Source organism: Falco rusticolus, chromosome 1 (genome assembly GCF_015220075.1).
Source record: "Falco rusticolus isolate bFalRus1 chromosome 1, bFalRus1.pri, whole genome shotgun sequence".
In the NCBI taxonomy this organism is placed as follows: domain Eukaryota; kingdom Metazoa; phylum Chordata; class Aves; order Falconiformes; family Falconidae; genus Falco; species Falco rusticolus.
The window spans coordinates 21,421,863-21,443,423 of record NC_051187.1 but is presented as its reverse complement, the minus strand read 5'-3'; the positions used below and the strand labels follow the sequence as shown (position 1 = coordinate 21,443,423).

General features: G+C 52.1%; 1 protein-coding gene across 5 annotated transcripts in view; it reads right to left on the bottom strand.

Annotated features, from left to right (window-relative positions):
* LOC119142258 (NADPH--cytochrome P450 reductase) overlaps nt 1-20,868 on the bottom strand; it is a 31,272-nt gene extending 10,404 nt beyond the window's left edge. The window contains exons 1-4 of one of the 5 annotated variants that reach the window (XM_037375006.1): nt 20,756-20,847; nt 18,331-18,466; nt 7,597-7,789; nt 184-232 (exon numbers count right to left, since the gene is read on the bottom strand). In XM_037375006.1, coding sequence (XP_037230903.1) covers nt 184-232; nt 7,597-7,775 — 228 coding nt within the window. In that variant the 5' untranslated portion in view covers nt 7,776-7,789; nt 18,331-18,466; nt 20,756-20,847. Of the gene's footprint in view, nt 1-183; nt 233-7,596; nt 7,790-13,291; nt 13,430-18,330; nt 18,470-18,509; nt 18,530-20,755 lie in introns of those variants that run through there. The other 4 variants (XM_037375008.1, XM_037375010.1, XM_037375005.1 and 1 more) reach the window with 4 other exon arrangements.
* Nucleotides 20,869-21,561: the final 693 nt, after the last annotated feature.

Sequence of the window (21,561 nt, the reverse complement as noted above, 5' to 3'; positions counted from 1 at the left end):
TAGACTGAAAGAGCTATTCCTGCCTGCCCACGCAGCCTTCCTCTTGATGCTCTTCGCAGCAGACGTGTCTGTATCCAAACCAGTCCCCCCTGCTGACAGCTAGACAGTCACCAGAGGAAACTGGGAAGGACGGGAGCTCCCCCACCTTCCCAGCACCCCGCACAGCCAAAGCGAGGAGCTTACCGTCTTCTTCATCTTCTCAATGAAGCTGCTGTCTCTCACTGGAGCTGCTCTGAAAGACAGGAGGAACCTCCTTTCAGATGAGCACGTTCGTTCTTTAAGGTCAGGAATAAGCAAGTGGGGGGGGGAAAGTGGCTCCCAGATCTCAGGGAGGCTGCCCAAAGCGGTGAGAGTGCCCATCGACCACCCTTATCGACCCTGTGCCAGGGATGCCGGTCGCTCAGCTGCAGGGCTTCTCTGCACACCACCACAGAGCAGAGGGAAAAAGATCTACCTCCCTCAGTAAATCCTCCCCCAGGCAAAGCCCAGGCACTCAGCCCCAGGTGTCAGGAAACCTTTATCAACTGCTCTGAGAGGTTTCACAGCTGAGCACGTTACAAGGATCTCACAGAGCTACGATCCAAGAGCAGGTCTCAGGATAAATGGCAGGGGCCAAGCAGGGTGGGAGAGAAGGGAACTAAGAGCTCCCTGCTTCCCCCACCACAGCGGACAGGCAGAGGATCAGATTCCCCAGGGCAGATTCCCCAAGCCTGAAATCAGATGGGGCTAAAAACCAGCTCTTTTGACCTCAAAACAGCGTGCTAGACACAAGTCCCAGAGCTAGAGAGCCCTGCAGAGCAGACAGACGCAGCTGATCAGACCCACAGAGCCTCCAGCGAGACAACCGCTGCCTGCCGAGCTCCCACCGGGCTCCTTCCCACACCAGGGTTTCCATCTCCAGCACAAAAAGCGCTTGCATTATTGCACGGAGGATTTCTCTAGCTCAGAAGAGCAGCAAACCACAGCAGCGTCAGAACATCAAGGCGGAGATGCACGCTATAGCTATATAGGATAACAGCCAGAAGAGCTCTGCTATCCTAAGCACACCTAAGGCTTTTGGTGTCACTGCGTGAAAGCCACCCAGCCCTGGGGACCCTGGGAGCCTCACAAGCAGAGGCGGCTCTAGCTACAGTCAGATTAGGTGCTGGGGCTTCTGAAGGCAGGAGGACAAGTGCCAGGAGCTCACTCGCTGTCTTCCCCACTGGGGCTTTGGTAGCAGGGAGGAGGGACGTGGGACCCGTTCCCATTTCTCTTTCACAATGGAAGAATGCAAGGCTGGGTCTCCTGTGGGAAGACAGAAGCCTCCAGGCAACAAAAAAAAAAAAAAAAAAAAAATGGTTTTGGCTCCAGCCCACATGAGAATGTGCAGAGCTCACTAACAGTTTCCTAAACTCTGCAGCCCAGAGGGAGGGATCTCTGTGGATGTGCTGGAGCCTTTGCAGAGCACACACGGAGAGCAGGGTGGGGGACATGCCGTAAAGCATGTTTTTAAGCACGCCTTTCTACCCAAAAGTATCAAGATGCTCCGTAACGGTGCCTGACAGCTCCAAGCACCAACAGTTTCATACAGCACGCAGGGAAGATGAGCAAACCCTACCCAAGGCAGCTGTGCTCCCAGGAGAGACTTGCTTCACACCCCTGACCTTGCTCTCTCAGCAGCTAACAGTCTCCCCATGTTGTCATTTGTCCCCTGTTGGGACCAGGGATATCGCAAGCATCTTAAGAGAGCCGCCCCAGGCTTGCCCACGCTACTGCCAGGACAGGGGCTCAGGAGAGCTGCCCCCCCAGCCTGCTCACAAGGCTCAGCTCTCACTTCGCTTTTGGCTCCCTGGTGAACCTCTTTGGTTTACTGCCCTCTGTAAATGAGATCCAATTAAAATAACTGTTGGGTCAAGCGCTAAACAAAACGCTTCTTTTAAAAGGAGGAAGAAAAAAAATTTAGATCCTTTCAGCAAGCTCCCTTTGGAAGAGAAAAGGGTGCAGCACATGGAGCTCATCCATTTTCAAAGGAGGCAACCCTGCACTGAAGTGTTGTGGCAGAGAACAGTCTGTGGCTCAGACACAGAAGAAATAATGAGTCTGGCTTTTGAAAAAAGGCTACACAACTCCCCGAAATTGCTTCATCAGGGTGGCTTGAGAATCCAAGCCGCAAAAATGCACAGATGTCAAAGACAGAAACGACACTCATTTTCACTGCTCCACCAAAAAAACTCAGAAAAGAAAGTGCGTTTTCAGCAACGACTGCTCTTACACCTTCAATAGCTCAGGGTAGCGACTAAGAGAGTTAGAAGAAGCGATGGCTGGAGGAAAGGGGATTAGCTCCCTTGTTGGAGTAAGTCTTTAGCTCATACAGTTTGCCCACCCTTGGTAAGAGCCTGCAGCCCAAGCAACTCCCAGGGCTCTCTGTCACTTTGACTTCAGGAGAAAGGAGAGGGAAGGGATTTCCCAACAGCTCAGCAACAATGTCAAAGTCCCCATCTCAGCTGAACACCTCTCCTTCAGAAAGCTCCCATGCCCGTGGCTTTCCTTCCAAAAGTACAGGTACATCCAGGACTGAGAACGCAGCCTGGAGGCTGCAGAGAAACCGAGCGCCGCCGGCAGGATCTCCTCTGGAGCAGCCTGCCTCCAAGGAGAGCATCTCCCTTTCCTTCTCCTCCTGCCCCAGAAGGGAGAGGCGCCCCATTTCACCCAGCTTTGGGGCAGCAGGAGAGCCCCTCTGAGTCAGAGCAACCCCACCTGCCCACCGGGCAGATTAACTCACCTCGCCGCAGCCGCCTCTTCTGCGGGGGCTGAGTACACGCAGCCCATGGCCGGGGCAGGGAAGAGGCAGACAAAGAATTGCAGGGCAGCCGTGTCTGTCGGCGAGGGGAGGTGTGGGGGGGACGGATCTAACTTAGCTCTGGAGCAACACACACACTGCCCTTTCCATTCTGCTCCTCCTGGGCATTAAAGCCAAGCGTCAGCCTTTTGTTAAAGAGAAGGGAGCCAGCACAAAAGGTCCCGGCGCAGGTCATAGCAGGAATGGTCCTGTTCGCTCGGATCCTGGTGGCGGGGCTTTGGAAGTTACCAAGTGGATCCGCACAGTCCTGAGAAACTGCAACATCTGGCAGCAGTGGCAGAAAGGAATTAGGAGTGGAGAATGAAACCTCCCAGGATCCTCCGCAGCACACGTCCCTCTCCCATCCGTGATGGGACACAAAACCCTCCCCCAGCCTTGTTACCTTGGAAACTGTTTATATCACAGCTGCTTTTATATATATTCTTTTTTAAAAAACAAAAACAAAACAAAAAAACACAACAGTCAATGCTGTAGCTGAATGAAATGATTCCAGACACTGCGTGAGCAACGCTACGGGTAACTATGGCAGTGCCATTACGCAGGCAGCTCAAAGGAGTTTGTTCTCTTCAGGATCCTATTAAATTAAATTAGAGATGGTCTCTCTGTCTCTAACACACACGCAGGCAGCAAAGAGCTAATCAGCCTAAGGAGCTGGAGCAATTCCTGCCACAGGAAGCCCTACAAGCACCAGGGAACGGATTTCTCTATAGCTGAAGAACAGAGATAAGCCAATTTCTGCCCCAGACAATGTTAAAGACGGGGGGACAAGGGAGGGGGTGACACCCAGCATACCAATTGCCGTCTCGCCTGCATCTCCCCGGGGCAACATTCTGCACAACTCTGGAGCGGGTACATGAGAAAGGAAAGAAATCTGTGATTGAGCAACAGGCAGAGGAGGTACAGGTGAAGAATAAAAATAAATTAGTGCCTTCCCCAGCAACACCCCTGCGAGGAAGCGTGGTGGCCACGGCTGCATGGCAATCGAGAGCCATTCTCCCTAATGACATCTGCAGGGCAGGCTGCGGGAAGGCTGGTCTGGTGGTTTCAATTAAGTCTAAAAATGGTCAAAATGCAGGCGACCCTCAGTCGGCGGTATCCTGGCCTGCCCCACGCACGCATGTGTTACACAACACAGGTACAGGACATCTTGTACGTGGGCAACCTCTGCATGTGCTGGACTCTGCTCCTTCTCTGGGGGCTTCAGGCAGGAAACCAGCTCCACTTGGCTGTAAGGGTGAGGGGTCAGCAAGCGCCTGAACCATGTCTGAACCCAGAGATGCATCGTCAGGGCAAGATCGTGACGTTTCCCGAGCCATGCAGACTGGTGGAGCCACGTAGGGTGAACCCAGCCCAGGTGCCATCCAGAACAAGGTACCTGGACCATGCAACTGTTCTTCCACAACCACGGGCAGCTGCAGCAGCAGCATTTCCTTTGCAGACCCTGCTGTGCCGATGTGGTTTGATCAAGACGTGCTGCTCAGCAGCAGCTCCCAAAAACCCCAGGAGGGTCACCAAGGTGCTGGACGCTGCATTCAGGTCAGCGACGCTGCTTGCACTCTGCCACGTTGCAAGCAAACCCATTAAAGCAGCAGCCATCGTGATGTCTGAATTGCTGTTCAGCATTTCCCTCCTCCAGTCTTCCAAGGCTGAAGTTGGGAGCCAAAGTGACACAACAGAAATCATCACCCAACACCATCCGATAAAGCAGTTCAGGACAGTTTGGCAAGTCAAGGCAGAGCTGCGAAGAGCATACTGAAGAAAAAAAGTGATGCCTCTGAAGGTCAAGGCTCTCCACTTCAGCTGCAGACAGCCCTGCCGAGGGCTCTCTGCCTTTATGGGTCTGGGACAGCTTCCCTGCCTGCAGACAGGCTTGCCCACGGGCCACCTTGCTATATCCAGCTAGCCACAGGCAGTGGCTGACAGCACGATCCTGTATCTTACAGATTTGCTTGTTTATCACAAAGGAAATTCCACCCCAGACTCAAGGATGACAGGAGGGAAAGGAAATCCGAGGCTGAACAAGCTTGTTTTCCCCACCCATTTCCCTCCTGGTGCCAAGTATCCCAGAAAACAACAAAAGCTGCAGGAAGTTGCCGTCTCTGTCCCGGAGGATGGATGTGCCACCAACCACAGCCTTGGCTTATGGGTCCACACTGCATCCACACCGCACCACACATCCACAACGCCGGGTGCAGATCTCAGCTCCTGGACATCCTTAGAATTCATTGCTGACTTTGAAAACTGAAAATCTCACTGGCTACAGAAGAAAAACATCTGATGTTGTTAAGTGTTGGTAACAGCTACATCTTGGGAAGGATACAGGAAATCTTTTCCGGTACGGCACCTGAATTTTGTGGCAAGACCAGCTTGCCACAACGACCACAGCAGGGCTGCAACAGGGTCAGGCTAAACGTATGGGGAAAAATTCTCACTCTTCACCTGCCTGGCTGTCACTTTTCCAAAATGCAGTTGTGTCAGACAAGGTCTGGAGCAACCTTGTCCCTCTGCCCTGGTTATCAGTGACAGGAGGTGCTGCTCTACCACAGCTCTGGCAGGGAGCAGTTGCACAGTGCTCCTCGCCAGCAGTCTCCCACGCAGGTGGAGAAGGCAGCACAGACCCCACAGGCAGAATGTCTGTGAGTCAGCTCAAAGCCAAAACCTCCAGCCACGCTCAGAGGGAAGCGCACATGCTGAGGTCCTGCAGCAGGACACGGTGGGAACACACACCCGGGGGGAGTCTGAAAGCTTCTCCGCAGCGCGGCTTCTCCGCAAGGTCACGACAGCCTCTGGAAGAGCTGCACGTGATGGGTGGAAACAGTCACAAGGACAGCGAGCACGGGAGCTCTCCGAGTCAGTCTGTGCCATGTTGGGATCTAATTTCAGATTGATAGTGCCATTTCTCCAGCTGGCTTAGCTCTCAGCGCAGCGCAGCCGTTCTCGTTACGATTTCCAAACGCAACTGCAGGCACTGATATGCACAACATCCTGCAGGCACAAGGGGGAAAGTATCCGACTGATCCAATAAAAAAAATTCCCAAGGTAAAGCCAAGGAGGCACAGAAAGCCAGGCTGTACCAGCCACATGTGCACCCGTCTGCACAAGGTACCACAGCCAGGGACACTTCTTCCTTTTGAAACTCTCCCAGCCAGGAAACGTACTTTCCACCCTCCCGCAACACCAGTGCATGCAGCCTGCCTGCGAGTTTGCTCTCAGCTGTGTGCTACTCCTCCCATTACCCAGGGATTTCACAACAGACCTGGCATCCCAGGCTTGCCTTCAAGCAGAGGGTTCTGCCACCAGAGGAGAGGGTCATGATCTGACCAAAGCAGCAATGATGAGGCTGAACCTGCTCCTTTTCAGTTATGACCTGAATTACACCACAAACACTGGATGACAAGCCCTGAAAACTGGAAGCAGCGTTACCCACAAAGGTAGAAATAACAGACCTACAATGGCTTGCTGCGTTTGATTTAGCTTTCACACACAGGGTAACAGAAGCATCAATTCCCTGCTGATATGCCTTGGCTTATCACCAAACATCCTCATCTGAGCAGCCTACAGACAGGTCCTGCCACAGCTTCTTTCCACAATGGGCTGTAACACTTGAAATGAAGGACTGAGACGTATCTCCTGCCAGAGCAGCACCCACTAAGTGCCACAGGGAGAGACCCACCTCACAGGACACCGTGCTGGTGCAACTGTATGCATTAAATCTGGAACCTACCGCAAGCAGCCAGACATTGCTTTCCCCATCCTCATGGCATGGCCTCAAGAACCATCCGCTCAGGACTGGGGGGCTCTACAGTGAATTTGCAGCCAGCATTAAATCCCAGAGGGCTGACCTTTGTTGTGTGGTTACCTTCTGCAAAGGAACGGAAAACACAGAGCTGGGCTAAGGCTGGCTTTCTCCCAAGGGCAAACCGTACCCACACAGGGATCAGATCCCAGGAGACTGAAGGGAAAGGTGCTGCACAACACCAATTCCCACCAGTTCTCTGCTGCAGTGGGTTTCAGACCTCTGTTTAGTGTTCTTACCAATGCCCCAGAGGAAACAAAGAATGAGCTAAAAAGTCCAGCAGAAAACTGACGTTAAGTTTGGTATGTGACAGAGATAAGGAACTAAATGCACACAGATCTCCACCAACAGGGCTCGCTCCTGGCCCTAAACCCTCTGCAGAAGACAGGGTGGAAGAAGGACTTCTCCCTCTCCAAACCTAGTCTGCTGCTGCTGCAGTAACCTGGCATCAAAGCCAAGCAAGTCTCACAAGAGCTGCCACGCAGCTCATGCCCAGGAACTACCTCCCAGCTCCCCAAAACTATTTCTTTTCTTCATAGCTAAAAGTAGGTAAGATTTGTGATAAGAAATCTGCTTAGAAGCAAGTCCACCTTTCCTCAGATTTATCTAAATATGACTTTTATCAGAAAACACATAGAACAGCCAAAGCAATCCTTAAGAGTTTTGAAGTACAGCCAGAGGCTTTTCTGCCTCGCTTGGGAAACTCCAAATTGCTGATTTGGGCCACACCGTGGGATAAGGCAGAACTGCAGCCTGGATCTTCCATGGGGATTTCTGCATTGTGAAGTGAACACACAGCTCACGAGAAACGTGAGGGGAGGGAAATGCACTTTGGGACCAAGTCCCCTCGCCTGCAGACCTCCTACAATCCGACTGAGCCTCCTGCAAAACCTCCAAGGACCTACCGTAAGCAAGACACAAAGCTACACTCACCCCGTGCTGCCTGAGAGTTGTTACTTACACTGATTGCATTTTGGGGAGGTCTGGGACTTCCTCTTTTTTCTTGCGGAAGAAGAACCAGTACGTAAAAAGCCCGGTGATGAGCGAGATGAGAAACACGTCCATCATGCTGAAGAGCGAGTCTTGCTGCGCAGGGCTGTTGGCAGGGGAGATGTTTTGTTCCATGCCAGCACCCCCCATGATGGTCAGAGGCACTGTAAGCAAAGAAAAATGAACACCAGCAGTCACACAGTGCCACAGAAGACCAAAGAGCATTAAGAGCCGTCCAGACTATGCTTTTTCACTATGCATTTAGTCTTACAAGCACAAGGCAGCCCAACAACTCTTTGGAAACAGAGGCTTTGCATCACAATAATGTGAGATCCTTTTGCATCCTGAGGTATCTCACTGGCCCACCAAGCTTTTCCATTCCCATTGCATCCACGCTGATCCATCATCAGCGGTGATTTCTGCTCTCCCTCTGCCAGCACTATTGGAGCAGCCCCACGTTCCAGCCAGGGAGCCCAACCTGGCTCCTACTAACAGCCCAGAGAAATTCACCAGGGACTCATGGCCAGCCTTTACTAAAGCCCTTACTCACCACACAGCCATTAGTGGGGAAAGACCTCACTCTCTCAATCACCCCACACATCTGGGGCTTTCTCCCTCCTTTCCACAGGATGATACAATGCCCCAGACCTACTGCTGTGCTTATAAACCACAGGGCAGGACTGTGGCATGGTACTTCCGTGAGCATCCCTCAGGTCGTTACAACACAAATGCTGAATGCTCTGATTTACTGCCCACCTCCACGTGCAGATTGGATTTACTATTCACCCCTTTTCAGGCCTCTAGCTTCCCAGTCCCCTCCGCTATCCTCCCTGGTTTAACTTCCACCTTCTTGAATTACTCCTTTCCACTTGCCAAGGCAGAGTTTAAGTGACTTGTGACTTGCCCACGGCCATACCCACAGTCCACGGTAGCTCAAGGATGAGCACCCAGTCTTCAAGCACCCGACTAGCCGTACGTCCCCTGTCCTTCCCCTGGGGAGCCACCCATCACTCCCTCCCTCCTGCTGCTCTGCCAAAGCTCCGAACTCCTCTGACCCTAGTCCACATCACAAGATTATCTTCCCAACACACAAGGACACGCTCCATCCAAGTAAACAGATAATTAACTGAAAACTTGATTTGTAAGGGCAAAGTGACTCTCTTCTTGTACTTGGGCATCCTGCCAAACCAAGAGGCCAGGAACATTTGAACTTGCACACAGAAAAGTGACTCAGAGCCGTGAGGGTGCCACCGGAGAGAAAGGACATGTCCCATGGCTGAGCTGTGAGGGGAGAGTTAATCTGTTCAGCAAACCTGTGCCTGCCAGAGAAAAGCCCCCAGACAGCTTTCCAGGGGGCTGGAAGAGAAGCTGCAAACTCCAGGCTGCACCTGGGCTGAGAAATAAAACTGACTAAAGTTTAAGGTTATGCTAACACATTCAGGAGCTGGGAAGAAAAGGGGAGGTGATGGTCAGGGAGCACTAACAAGGGTGACCAGGTATGGTCTTCAGCAAAGAACTCCTTGTCGTTACCCCTACAAAGGAAAAGCACAGCTTGGGAGAACATGAAGTACTCTGCCAGAGACCACCAGCTACAAAAGGCAGCCCTGCAGAGCATAGGGAGAAGTCCACAGCCACCTGGCAGCAATCATGGGTGAGCTCCTGGGTACTTTTGCAACCCAGCAGGTTCTCAACCCCACAAAAAGTTTAATTCGGTGGAGAACTTGGCAAGTGACTGTACTGCAAAGCTTCCCACAAGGTTCCCCGAGATGACACTAAGTGAGGAGCTGGAAGAAAAACATGAGTGGTGTGACTGCAGGCAAGCAACCTGCCCATTCCTTTCCATCAGGCAGGTCACCCTGTCCTCACTCCTTGCAGACAGGCTTTCCATCACTAGATCTCAGAGCCAAGCAAGAGCTGGGTGTTATTTCTGTCTAACTGTAGACTAAACTGTTAGTTAAAGCTTCCACAACTGGAGCTTATTTGCCAACAAGGCAAAGCTGCTGGCAGGGGCTCTCTCCTCCTCCTTACTGGGTTCCAGTAAATCACCGAGGAGGTGGTCTGGCAGCTGAGCCCAAGGGCAGGCACTGGTGGGAGGAAAAATGCTGCTGGTTTATTGTCTTCATTCCTGATGAAACCCCAGAAGTTTTAATTGCAAGCTCTTCCCCTCACAGCCAATGCACCTCATCTGTAGGAAGATCCCAGTCAGAAACTGCCAGGCAACCCATTCCCTCACGCAGTTTTGGTTCTCGTAGTCTTGCTCATCATTTGAATTGCTCGTTACGTGGCAGGGCAAAGAACCCGAGGGCTGCTGCGCAATGCTTCCCCTCACGCACAGCACAGCCCCAACTCTTCTGCAAAGAGATGGAGGCAGCAGTGCCCAAACACAGGCAATAGGTGGCCGGGATCAACACCTCCAACACTGCAAGGTGCTGGTTTGTTGGGTTTGTTTTTTGTTTTTTTTTCAGTGCCAGCTTCCATTGCCCAAATTACATGAAGGTAGCCAGGGAATGGTCACATCACTAAGTTTATCCTCAGCTTGTCTTTCACTCACTTTCCTTGACAAGCACTTTCCTATGGCACATAAGGCTATGACAAACCATGGGGAAGAAAAAAAACAAACGCCAAAATCCAAGGCTCATAGAGACCATGCTAAGCTGATTTTTGGGCAGGAGCTGCACCCTTTCCCATCCGAGCACCAAATCCAGCACTTGCAGCAGCTGAGCCCTAAGAAAGCCTCCTTGCACAGAGCACAGCAGCATCCCTTGTAACAAAGCGCACAGGGAGAGGAGTTTCAAAGCCAGGCACGTCTCTGGTGAGCGGCCACCAGCCTGGGGTGGAATGCGTACAAGCTGCATGCACCTGGCCCCACAGCAATTCCCCTCCCAGCTCCAGATAGCTCAGACAGGGATATCAGCCAGCTGCCCTTACACAAGGCAAGAGAATGAGTTCATGAGCTCATCAGCAAGGCGAGGGCCAGCAGAAATCCATCGCTGTGCCCAAAACAGCACAGCTTCTGGCCACACAGAGCGGAGGGGACAAGCAGCAGCCACGATGGGTTTTGCTTTTTCAAGCCTCCCGAGGCGGTCTGCTCTCGCAGGTAGCAATGCCTTGGAGAGAGGCACCCTCAGGAAGGAAGCTCCCAGGAACGCCGCGTGGACAGACACGGGGGAGGAAGCCATACCATCTCCTGGCCTTCACCACACTGCAGCTCTCCAGCACTTCAAAGGGGAACCTACAGCTGCTGCCAGACCACCCGCTCACTCCCCACAGCCAGAGGGAAGAGTTATTTCTGGAGGCTTACGCATCTGGTGCATGGACCAGAATCCTGGTTTGGTCTCCTCTCTTCATTCACAACTCTCCATAGCATAAAGGCTATATACTGACCTCTAATCCTGGAAGGAAACAGTCATTCTCTAGCAATGGAACCTACGACTCAAGAACTGCTTTAATTTTGATGTTGGGCTCTATCTGGTCCTGGACATTTAGACTCAAGTCCTATATCCTAGCTACAGGGCTTTCTTTTTGCTTTCCCTTCACCATCCCCACCCTCAGGAAAAGGTTTGCTTAGGTGTAGCAAGAGAAAGGCAAAGATGTGGAATTAGACCTCACGCTTCTTTACATAAAGGGCTGTCATAACTCAGAAACTTTATTTAACTCCACCTAGCACAGGAAGATTGTTCCTCAATCTCACTCTTTGGTCATAACTATTATTTCCCAGAAGTTTACAGCAATTCATTTTCAAATACATGTCCTGTCCTAACATCCAGTGAAAATAAACCTGACTCTTACTTGGAACTTAGTTATCCTGGAAATCCTGCGGTCTCTGGAAGGACACCAATAGAATCAGGCCAGACTTTTAAAGGGGAAAAGAAATTGGATGCAGAATTTCCCCCGACACCAGTTTCAAGGTTAGTTATTTTATCCCAAATGTTTATTATATCTTCAAATCAAGGTAAGACAGACTTCCATTTCCACACACACACCTTTTTTTCTTTTTAATCATGGCTCCAGTTCCTAGATCCTTGCTTATGCACACTGTATCTGGTGTAAAGCATTCAGTCTCAGCTGAGATGTGAGGCATCTACGTCACACAGAAAAGTCACAACAATTTGAAAGATTGCAATCAAGCAATGCTGTACTTTAGCACAGCTTTCCAGCCTCTGAATGCAGCTTCTAAACAGGTGAATTTATTTGATACATGGCAGCTCACAATCAGTCAGTCACCGGGGATCCTCGCTGCACATCTCCATGCTACCCAACAGATGCACTTCCTTCTTAGAGTAAAAAAAAGAAAAATTGTATTCCTAATTTTCATGCCCATCTTTGAAGCAAAGAACTGGGAGCTAGTACCAGGCATCCTCAAATCCCCCATGATTTCCATATAGCCTAAAAGTGCTATCAGGTCACACGGTTACAAATACTAAAATATAAATAAAAATAGTATTAGAACAGACATGACAGCACAGGGAGTGCCCTAAAAGCCATGTAGTCAGCACGAGACCCAAAAGATCTATTCCTCCCCCTCTCTTGCACACAGCTGACCGCATCAACAGATGATGCAGCAGATGCCCCTGAAAGCAGGCTGGAACACAACACCACGGTCATGAAATGTGGCTGGGAGGTCTCCCTTTCTGCAAATATAGGGATGTTTCTGCAAGTCACATTGTACTATCTTCTAGTATGACCAAAAAGCCTTGGCTCTGAAGCCAAGTTGGTGATTTGGGCAGGAATTTGGCTCTTTGTGAGCTTGAAGGAGGTGGATTTTTTTTGTGTAACGTCTGTGATGTGTTTCAAGTGTCTCAGGACAATTTGACTTCCCGGTCCCAGACCAGGACTGCAGCCTGCAACTCTTGCCCCAAAAACAAGTGACCAAGCTCTGTGCTTGACTCTCCTCTGGCCTGTGCCATCACAAGCATGCCGTGACCCACAGCATCAGCCCTGCTCACGTGAAAGGGAAAGGAGAAGGAAGGCTGCTGACCAAGCGCAGCTCGGGGCTGCTCACTGCTCCCACCTCCAGTAACCGATCCCCGGGCTCCAGCCGGCCAGCTGATCACAGCCAGTAGTACCAAGAAGCCCCCGTGTTCAACTGAAGACAGCAGAGAGGGCTCCCCACAATCCCTGCACACCCGTGTGGTGATAGGCACGAGTCCTGCTGTGCCCTACGTGCGCTGCGTGCCCTGGCACGGGGCAGCACAGAGGCTGCACCCCCATCTCCTGTGCCCCAGAGATTACTGAAACAGTTTTCCCAATGGGAACTGAGCAGCATCAGCACCCTTTGGACACCTGCAGATAAACTCGGGAGCTGCCAGCAGCAGCTCTATTTTGCAGTACGTGCAAAATAAATCTGTGACGACCAGAGTCAAAGGAGGAACTGAGTGACATAAATGCACACAGTGCCATTAGTCACCCTCTGCCCAGCACCCACACCAGTGCCAGGCACCATTCAAAGGGAGCTCAGCAGGGCGCAGGCAGCCAAGCCTTCCCCAGCCCGCAGCAAGGTCCAGGCTGTCTCAGCGGAATGCTAGCAGGGACGTCAGGTGGCTGAAGTCAAACCGTGCCCGCAGCAAGAGCTTGCCTTGTGCCTCGGCCGTACCCTCCCACTGCCAGCACAAGCCCTGCAGTGCCCAGCCCCTCTCCACTAACCGATCTCCACTAACAACACTCACCAAAGGACGGCTTTCCAGTTTCTTGTCAACAGGAATCCACACAAGTCACCACCGCATCTAAACGCGACGCACACTCAAAAAGCCACCGGTTCTTTCAGACTGGATCACTCCAGACTCCCAGTAAAAGCCCCACTGGGGAAGGGGACAGGACTGGTAGAGCTGACTTGGCAGAGCACTCTTCTTGCTCTCGGCAGCCACATGATGATGACCCTCATGCCACTGACTCAGCACATGCATTGCATTAGTGAACAAAGCGGAACCACAGCTGTCACGATTTCTAGTGCTGGAAGCCCTGCGTGGCTGGGGACGTCAGCGTTACCACGAGGTGTGCCAGAGCCGGAGTCCCTAGGTGCAGGTGGGTGCGCATGACTAGACCACCCTTCCCACCACATGCCTTGCCTGCCCTAGGCATCCCCCTTTCCTGTGCTGACCATTCTTGCACAGGACCACGGCACAGCACAAATCAGGGGCACGACTGGCTTCCAGAAGAAGCCTTCAAAAAGCCCGGTTTTAAAGCTGAGATCAATTATTTCCACTGGCATCATGGCACAGCCCCAGAAGACAGCTTCAGGATAGAGGGGAGACACACAACAGAGATGAGCAGCCAGAGCAAAGGGAAGCTCCTTCTCTTTGTACAGCACCAAGCTGCAGCCTGAGCTTTAGAAACAACAGCAAAATGGGAAGACTGAATAGAAGCTAACTTAACTGAAACACCTAGGAGGAACAAAAAAAAAAAAAAAAACCACAAAAAACCACTCAGCAACCTTCTCGCAGGACCCTATTCCCATGGCATCTGCAAAGCTGGTCGAGAGCTCACACAGACGGCAGCACCAGAAGGAAGCTGAAGCGAGCCCCTGTTGCTCCACACAGCAGTGGCAGTGCAGGAGAAGGAAAAGACTTGCTTACAAAGAGGAATGCAGTCTTGTGACCAGCAAAGGGTTTCCTTCTTTCACCCACTAAAGATACAAGACAGGAGGGTTACCAGCATGTGTCAGGAAGAGAAGCCCCACAGACAGAAGCCCACAAGGAAGGAGGAGAGGCAACTGCAGAAGGAAAGCAGGGCTGTGGTGGAGATGACATTTCTGCCCGGTCTCTTACGAATCCCACCGCAGAATCCCACCGCAGCGAGGGCTTTCTGATGTGCTAGTGTGTGGTATTAGGCCAGGAGACCCTTGGGGCAAAACCAGATGGCCTCTCATTCCTCTTTGGGTATGAATGCAACCGATTAGAATAAGAAATTCTGTTTACATCAGCCTGTGCCAGTCTCAGCAAGCCTCAAATTAGCTTTTTCCTTTCCTTTATAGTAAAAGGAGACCTGGCAAGAAAAGTGGTCCTTTCCAAAACAAAAGCAGACCATCAACACAGGCACTCAGATCCAGGTTATTTAACATTACCCCTTCAGCAGCCCTCGGATTAGCCTTTTCTCTGCACAGATTGCATTTCCCATCAACAAGAAGCTTTTGATCCAACCAGACAAGTGGCCATGCCTGGGCTCCCTGCTCCGGGGGGGGGGGGGGGGCGGGGGGCTCATCCTGCAGGTGGGCTCCTGGGGAAGGAAAGTGGGGGGGGAAGCCTCATGGCTTCCTCGCCCCATCAGCCTTGTTTTAACCCCCCAAGTTGGTGCTCGCTGTGAAACAGGGCAGCGACTGCACCCAGCGAGGGCCAAAGGTGTGCCTTCCTCGCCAGGGCAACAGTGAGCAGTGATCCAGGACTGACTTCCACCAGTGCCTGCAACAGCGAGGTTCAGCTTTCACTACACATGACAGCTCACCATGCCTAGCACTTCTGCATCACTTTCTTCCCACATATTTAAAAAACAAGTATTCCCACCACAACTTCCCATTAACCACCACCCCCAGCTCAATGAAGAAGGGTGGAAAGCAGCAGTCTCTCTTGAACACTAGAAAAGTTGCCTCTCCATGGGCCTCCAATGCTTCCACCAGCTCAGAAATCCCCACGTGAACACAGAACTCGGCTGCAGCAGCACCTCAAGCAGGGGTAAGAAACACAGAAGCTGTTTTTTTTGTGAAACAGAACAAATTACTCTTGCAAGGTCTCTTCTAACCAGGCCTTGACACACCAGCTCAGACATTGGCAGAACATCTATTTTAGGCACGAGGCAGATGCTGAGCATGCATCAGTCAGTCTGAAGCTTGAAATACTGCATATTTGAACTTTCACTGTCACACTTGGATTTTTTTCCTGGTCAGTGGGTCTTATTCAAGGCCAGCAGCGCAGTTGTAAAAGCAAGGAAGAGAACCGAGGAACAGTTTTACTGAAGCAGAAAGCAACTCTACCCTATGGATATACCAAGGGGGGGGGGGGGGCAGGGGGAGCTGTGCAGGGAGCCCAGTACACTAAATCAAAAGGACTTAAGGAGTTATCCAACACAAAAATGAATTCAAACTTGCCGAGCTGTCTGAAAAGAAAGCAACCCAGAATAACTACATTTGCACATTTCCTTTCACCAGATAAAAGCCCATCTCTCAAACTTTAAACAAGGATGTGTGGCATCTCACCAGCTTAGGCACCCGAACACCTTCCTTCACGCAGATTAACATGAGCCAGTACAGGAAAAAAAAAGCACTTCAGGATTAACAGGATAAATAAAACCTGAGAACAATGGGTAAACCGAACCCCCTTGCTAACTAATACTGTTCCTCCCTGGGACTGGGAGGAACAAATTCAGAGCGTCGTTTGAATGGAGGAACAGGGGTCTCAACACCACCCATATGCAGGAGCCAGGACAAATCTGTATGGGTTGTAGACCACCCCATCGCTAATTATCACAGGCACTATGCAGTCACATCAACTGCTCAGAGGGCAATGCTGCAAAATCTTAGGAGCAACCCATTCAGGCATGCATTTTGCATGGTTCAGGTCCTGCTGAAAATGGGGTTTTTTTAACATCAAGAGGGGAATATGGTATTTTTTTCAGCAGCCTCTTCTGCAAGTGTTGTTCTGCAAGTGTTGCACCCAACGCTGCCACAGCTGAAAGTTCAGTTCCTCCAAACAGGCTGTTTGCTTACCCCCGCCTGCTTTTGTTGAGGGTTGGTGTGACAAGCTGTGATTTTGCCTGCAGCACTACAGGGAGGGGAGCCCTGCGGACAGGGTTGGTAGCCACGGATTTTGACCTCTTCCACAAGGAGGAGTTTGGAGAGAAAAACCCACTCACGGCTGTTCTCATTTGGGAGGTTTCCTTTGAAACCAACAGCTGGAAGAGCATCAGAGGGACACGATTAAATAGATCTTGCAAAGGTTTAAGAACTGTAAAGGCCTCCAGTCAAAATAGTGTTTGGGGGATTTTTTTAAGGAAAACCAAGCACTGTTTGGATGGAACCAGGACATTTTGTATTTATAAGGTAGCTTTCCTCTGAGGATGCAAGAGCTTTTCAGACATGACTTCAGCGTGTCTCCTATGTTGCTGTACAGGAAGGAGGTGTTACTGCATGATCCTTACATCCCGTGGGAACTCAGCCAGGGATCTGTCCTCCTGGTCCCAGATCCAGGTTTCACATCTGGCTGCCCTGTTAGGAGTGTGTGAAGTCACCCTACAAACCTCCCAGGCTGTTACAGGTAAGATTATCTGAGCTCTATTTCATGTTACCGAACGTTTGTGAAATACAGGCAACTACCCAGCCCAGCCCCCTGCAACCACACACAGTCACGTGCACCAGCACACCTCAGAAATCAATCCCATACCCAAAGCAGGTGTCCCCATGTCAAAAAGGGCCACGGGCCACAGGACAACAGACAAGTCAGGCAGGGAATAAGCAAGGTCACAGGCTGAAAGGCTGATCCCCAGTTGCAAAAACAGCACTCCCACCCCACTACGGTCAACATAAACAGAAGGTACTTGACACGGGATATTTTTTTTTTCCCCTTCAGAGCACAAGCTGCTCCTCTTACCTCCAGCAGTTATGCATACAGCCCTGTTTCACAACCAGGGCTTGCACAATCCTTGCAGGCTTTTTACCAGCTTGCTCCTCCAATGCTTGGAGTTAGCTAGAACAGAGAGATGCTAGCAATGACCCGTGAAAGCAAGTCAATAGATGCATTTCACAAGCAACCATGCAGCAAGATCCAGCATACTTGCCAGTGCCACAAAGACAGACCTACCAACTCCCTACAGAATTGCCCATGCACTGCTGAGCCAGATTTTCCAAGGAGAAAAATCCAACCCCATCTTTAACTCCAGCCTCCCCATCTCCTACTCCTTACAGGGAGAATGGAAAGTTAGTCAATAACTCTACCTCATTCCTCGCAAAAGAATAACTAGAGGCCCAGAAGTGGCTGATAACTAACCAAGAACACTACAATAATCTGCCACCGCAGATCAAACTTGGCCACTCTTGGGACTTGTGGCCCTAAAGAAGCCACTAGAGATACAAGCACTCCTCTTCCGCTCTTTCTGGATTCCATAAATGATCAGCAGCACACAATTGACTTGAATGTTTACTTCGGGAGAAGCAGCAAGAGATTACAAGCAGCCTGTAATTATTTGTTCTGATATATGAAACTTCAAACTCTATAAAAAACCAATCTTGGCAGAGGTGCACCTGTCACTGCAGGGCTTGTGACTCACTCTCAACAATAGTATAAAGTAATCTCACCACTCGGATCAAATGATCACATTGGGAAAGCAACTTATGCAAGTTCTACAGGTTGTGTTTTTAGAGGTAGGAGAGCCCATGTCACGAAACAGAACAAAGTTCAGTGTCAGCAAAGGTAACGGCTGGGTGGCTTTCTTTTATACCAGAGCAGAGGGATGGGGAGGAGATAGCAGGATCAAAGACGTGAGCAGGGAACCCTTTTCCCTAGTCCTCCAGGATCGAGAGAACATGGTATTTTGGCTGTGTTGCAACAGCCAAAGGAGAGAGTAAAGATCAAATGGAATTTCACTCCAGACACAGTTCCACATGCCGCTTTCAATGTGGGTGAACTGGGTAAAGAAACCATTGCTCCCAGCTCCCAGCCACCCTCCCCAAACCCAGCTGCCCCCACAGATGCTCCACAACCTGCGATGCTCAAGAGGTTACCTTGCACCTACGGTTCTGCAAACAAGCACTGATGGGGCCTGTGAGCTCCAGCACAAAGGGTGGCGAGCCACGGGGAGAGCCTCCCTCAAAACAAGACAAGGAGTTTTGGTCGTATGGCCCCGTCAAACTCCTCCAGCTGCTTTGGAAGAAACAAAATAAAAGTTGCTGAAGGCACTTACTTGCTCAACCATGGCTACCCAGAAGGCACCACCCGATAGATTATGGACTGAACAGGAGGCGCCTACAAAGCGATGACAAAGCAAGAGATTTTACTCCGTCACAATTAGATCAGGACTAATTAACAGAGGGTTAGTGGTGTGACACTCCTCCTTCCTGCCCACACTTCATCTTACTCTCCTTGTTAGAAGATGAAGAGAAAGTGTTCAGTTGCGTCAGTTGGGTTTTTTTGCCCTGTAGCACCAGTAACCTCCCTGTTTCTGTCCTGCTTTACAGAAAAGTGTTTTGCAAATACAGTTCTCGTGCACCATCGCATCCACGTGCAACACAGAGGACTCTCTCAACCCACACACTGTGCCATGCACAGCCCGTTTCAGGGCAATCAACCAGCACAAGATGCATCCAAAGGAAAACCAAGAGCTGTACTGGGACAACATCAGGTTTTCCAGGAGGGATCTGGTTCACCAGCCCTTCTGTGACAAAACACCAGTTTCCTCACCTGCAGCAGATTAATCTGCAAGTTTGCTTTGCATGTGCACAACAGAAATCAGGATTTCTCACAGAGCTACAAAAACATTGGAAGAAAGCACATTCCCCTTCATCTAGCAAAAGGGATGTGTGCATCAACGCACCCCACTAAGCGCAGCTCTGCCAGCTGGCAAAAAAAAAATTATTAAATCATGCAGCCGCTCACTACAGTCCACACAAAGGATAAAGCAGTATGGAAGAAAGGATGCCCCCACCAACACTAGCACTGGTTCACTTTCAGGATTTAAAAACAGAGACCTGATCCTTCCCTGTGCTTCTCAACTGGATATCATGTTTCTGCTTTTTAAAAAAGCTGTAGAAGTATAAACTCATTCCAGTTTTCCAGACTTGCTCAGATCAGGCAGAAAACCTCTGCAATCCTTCTGCTCTATATGCATTCCACTAAGCACTACTATTCCTTCTCACGCTCTGAGAGCTAACCCATGGTCTAAACACTGGCAGACCAAAGCACACCCCAAGGTGCACCAGCTGTGCTTACTCCTGCAAGTCAGTCAACTTCCTAAGAATCAATTCCACACCGATGACTAACTCCCAGCATCATGATCCAGGTATATTCACCCCCTCTCCAGCTTTAATATTCCAAGAGAGGGGGTTTTCCATTATTTCCTTCAACAGGGACATTCCCTAAGGCAACGATTTCACTTTGCAAAGCAATACCATCAGGAAAAGACAGGGGCAAACAGTCTTTCAACATCCCAGAGGTTTATAAAGAGCAAGAGGCAGAACAACAGCAAACCAGCCCAGCGTGCAGCAAAGGCATCAGTCAGATGCCGTGAAAAACGTTCTGCAGAGAAGTGCCAGAAAAAGAAGTTAATTGAAAGGTTTTAACCAGCAGCAGCCTGGGATGGGGTAAGCACAAGCAGCCCCTGAGTGCAGTGGAAGCGAGGCAGGGGGGGCAGCACCCTGGAGCACCCCCTTCCCCAGCTGCCCACCCTGCCTCACACCCCCTCCTCTGCCCCAAGGCAGGGGACCCTGCCGCCTGGGTGCTGGCTAGCCCCCTGCCCCACAGACCCAGGGAGCCAGGCATTAGAGGGGCACCCCCACCCCCCAAATAACAGGGGGCCCACCCATGCCAGCCCCCCATAAAGGGGACTCTAGTCACACCAGTCCCCCCAATAACAGGGGGCCCACCCATGCCAGCCCCCCATAAAGGGGACTCTAGTCACGCCAGCCCCCCAATAAGGAGAAGCCCACCCATGCCAGCCCCCCATACAGGAAACCCTAGACACACCAGTCTCCCCAGGAAACCCTAGCCACACCAGTTCCCCCAGTAAGGGGGGGGGCCAGCCCCCCCATGCAGGTGACCCTAGTCACACCAGTCCCCCCCAGTTAAAGGGGCCCACTCACGCCATCCCCCATACAAGAGACCCTAACCATCCCAATCTCCCCCACCACAGGACCCCAGTCACACCAGCCCCCCCCATAACAGAGGCCCAGTCACACCAGCCCCCCCCATAACAGAGGCCCAGTCACACCAGCCCCCCCCATAACAGAGGCCCAGTCACACCAGCCCCCCCCATAACGGGGGCCCACCATCCAGCCCCGCTCCGAGGGATGCCGGCCCTCTCCGCTCCGCCAGAAAGGGCCCCGCTGTCCCGGCCCGGCCGCCCCCGCCACAGGGGACCCGCCACAGGGGACCCACCCCGGGCCCCGCTGCCCCGACGGCCCCAGCCCAGGGAGCCCCGGCCCCGTCACCCACCGGCCCGGCCCGTTCGACCCCGGCAACGGCGCCCCGCAGCCCCGGCGCGGCCGGCACGTAGGGAGGACCGCACCACGCGGGCACAGGAGCGGGGGGAGAAACGCTCCGCCCCCCCCCCGCCCGCCAATGGGCTGCGGGCGCGCCAGCCGGTAGGGATCCCCCCCTTCGCGGCGGCGCGGTTGGTACGGCCCCACGGCGCCAGGTGTAGGGGGGTCTTAAAGGGACAGGGAGCAGCGGGGAGGGCGAGGGGTCGGGGTGCTGGGGTCAAAGGTCAAGGTGGGTGTCAGGGATCGGGCTCAGGGAGCTGTCAGGGGTCGGAACGCAGGGTAGGGTGGGGGTGCGGGGGCGGTTAGCATTAGGGTGCAGTGTGGTCAAGGGTAGGGGTCAGTGCTCAGAGGGCTAGGGGTCAGAGGTCACAGTGGGGCAGGGGTCAAGGTGTGGGGTCAGGGTTAGGGCCGGCATTGTAGCTGGGGGGGGGGGTGGTGAGGATTGGGGCCAGCATTGGGTCAAGGTGGCATCTGGGTTTGGGGTCAGGACTGGGGTCAGGTTTGGGGTTATAGCAAGGGCAAGGCTGGGGTCAGTTTTGGGGTCAGGTTAGGGGTCACAGCAGGGTCAGGGTGCGAAGCAGCCTTAGGCACAGGCCCTGTCTGGGCCAGGCCCCCCAGGCCCCCCAGCTGCAGCTGTGCCCAGTGCCTGGGTGCCCTCAGCAGCACCGCAGGACCCCAGCCCCCTGCTGCCCGGAGCAGGGCCCACGGGGGTCCCTGTGCAGAGGCTGGCACCCATCGGTGGGTCACCACCAGCCCTCC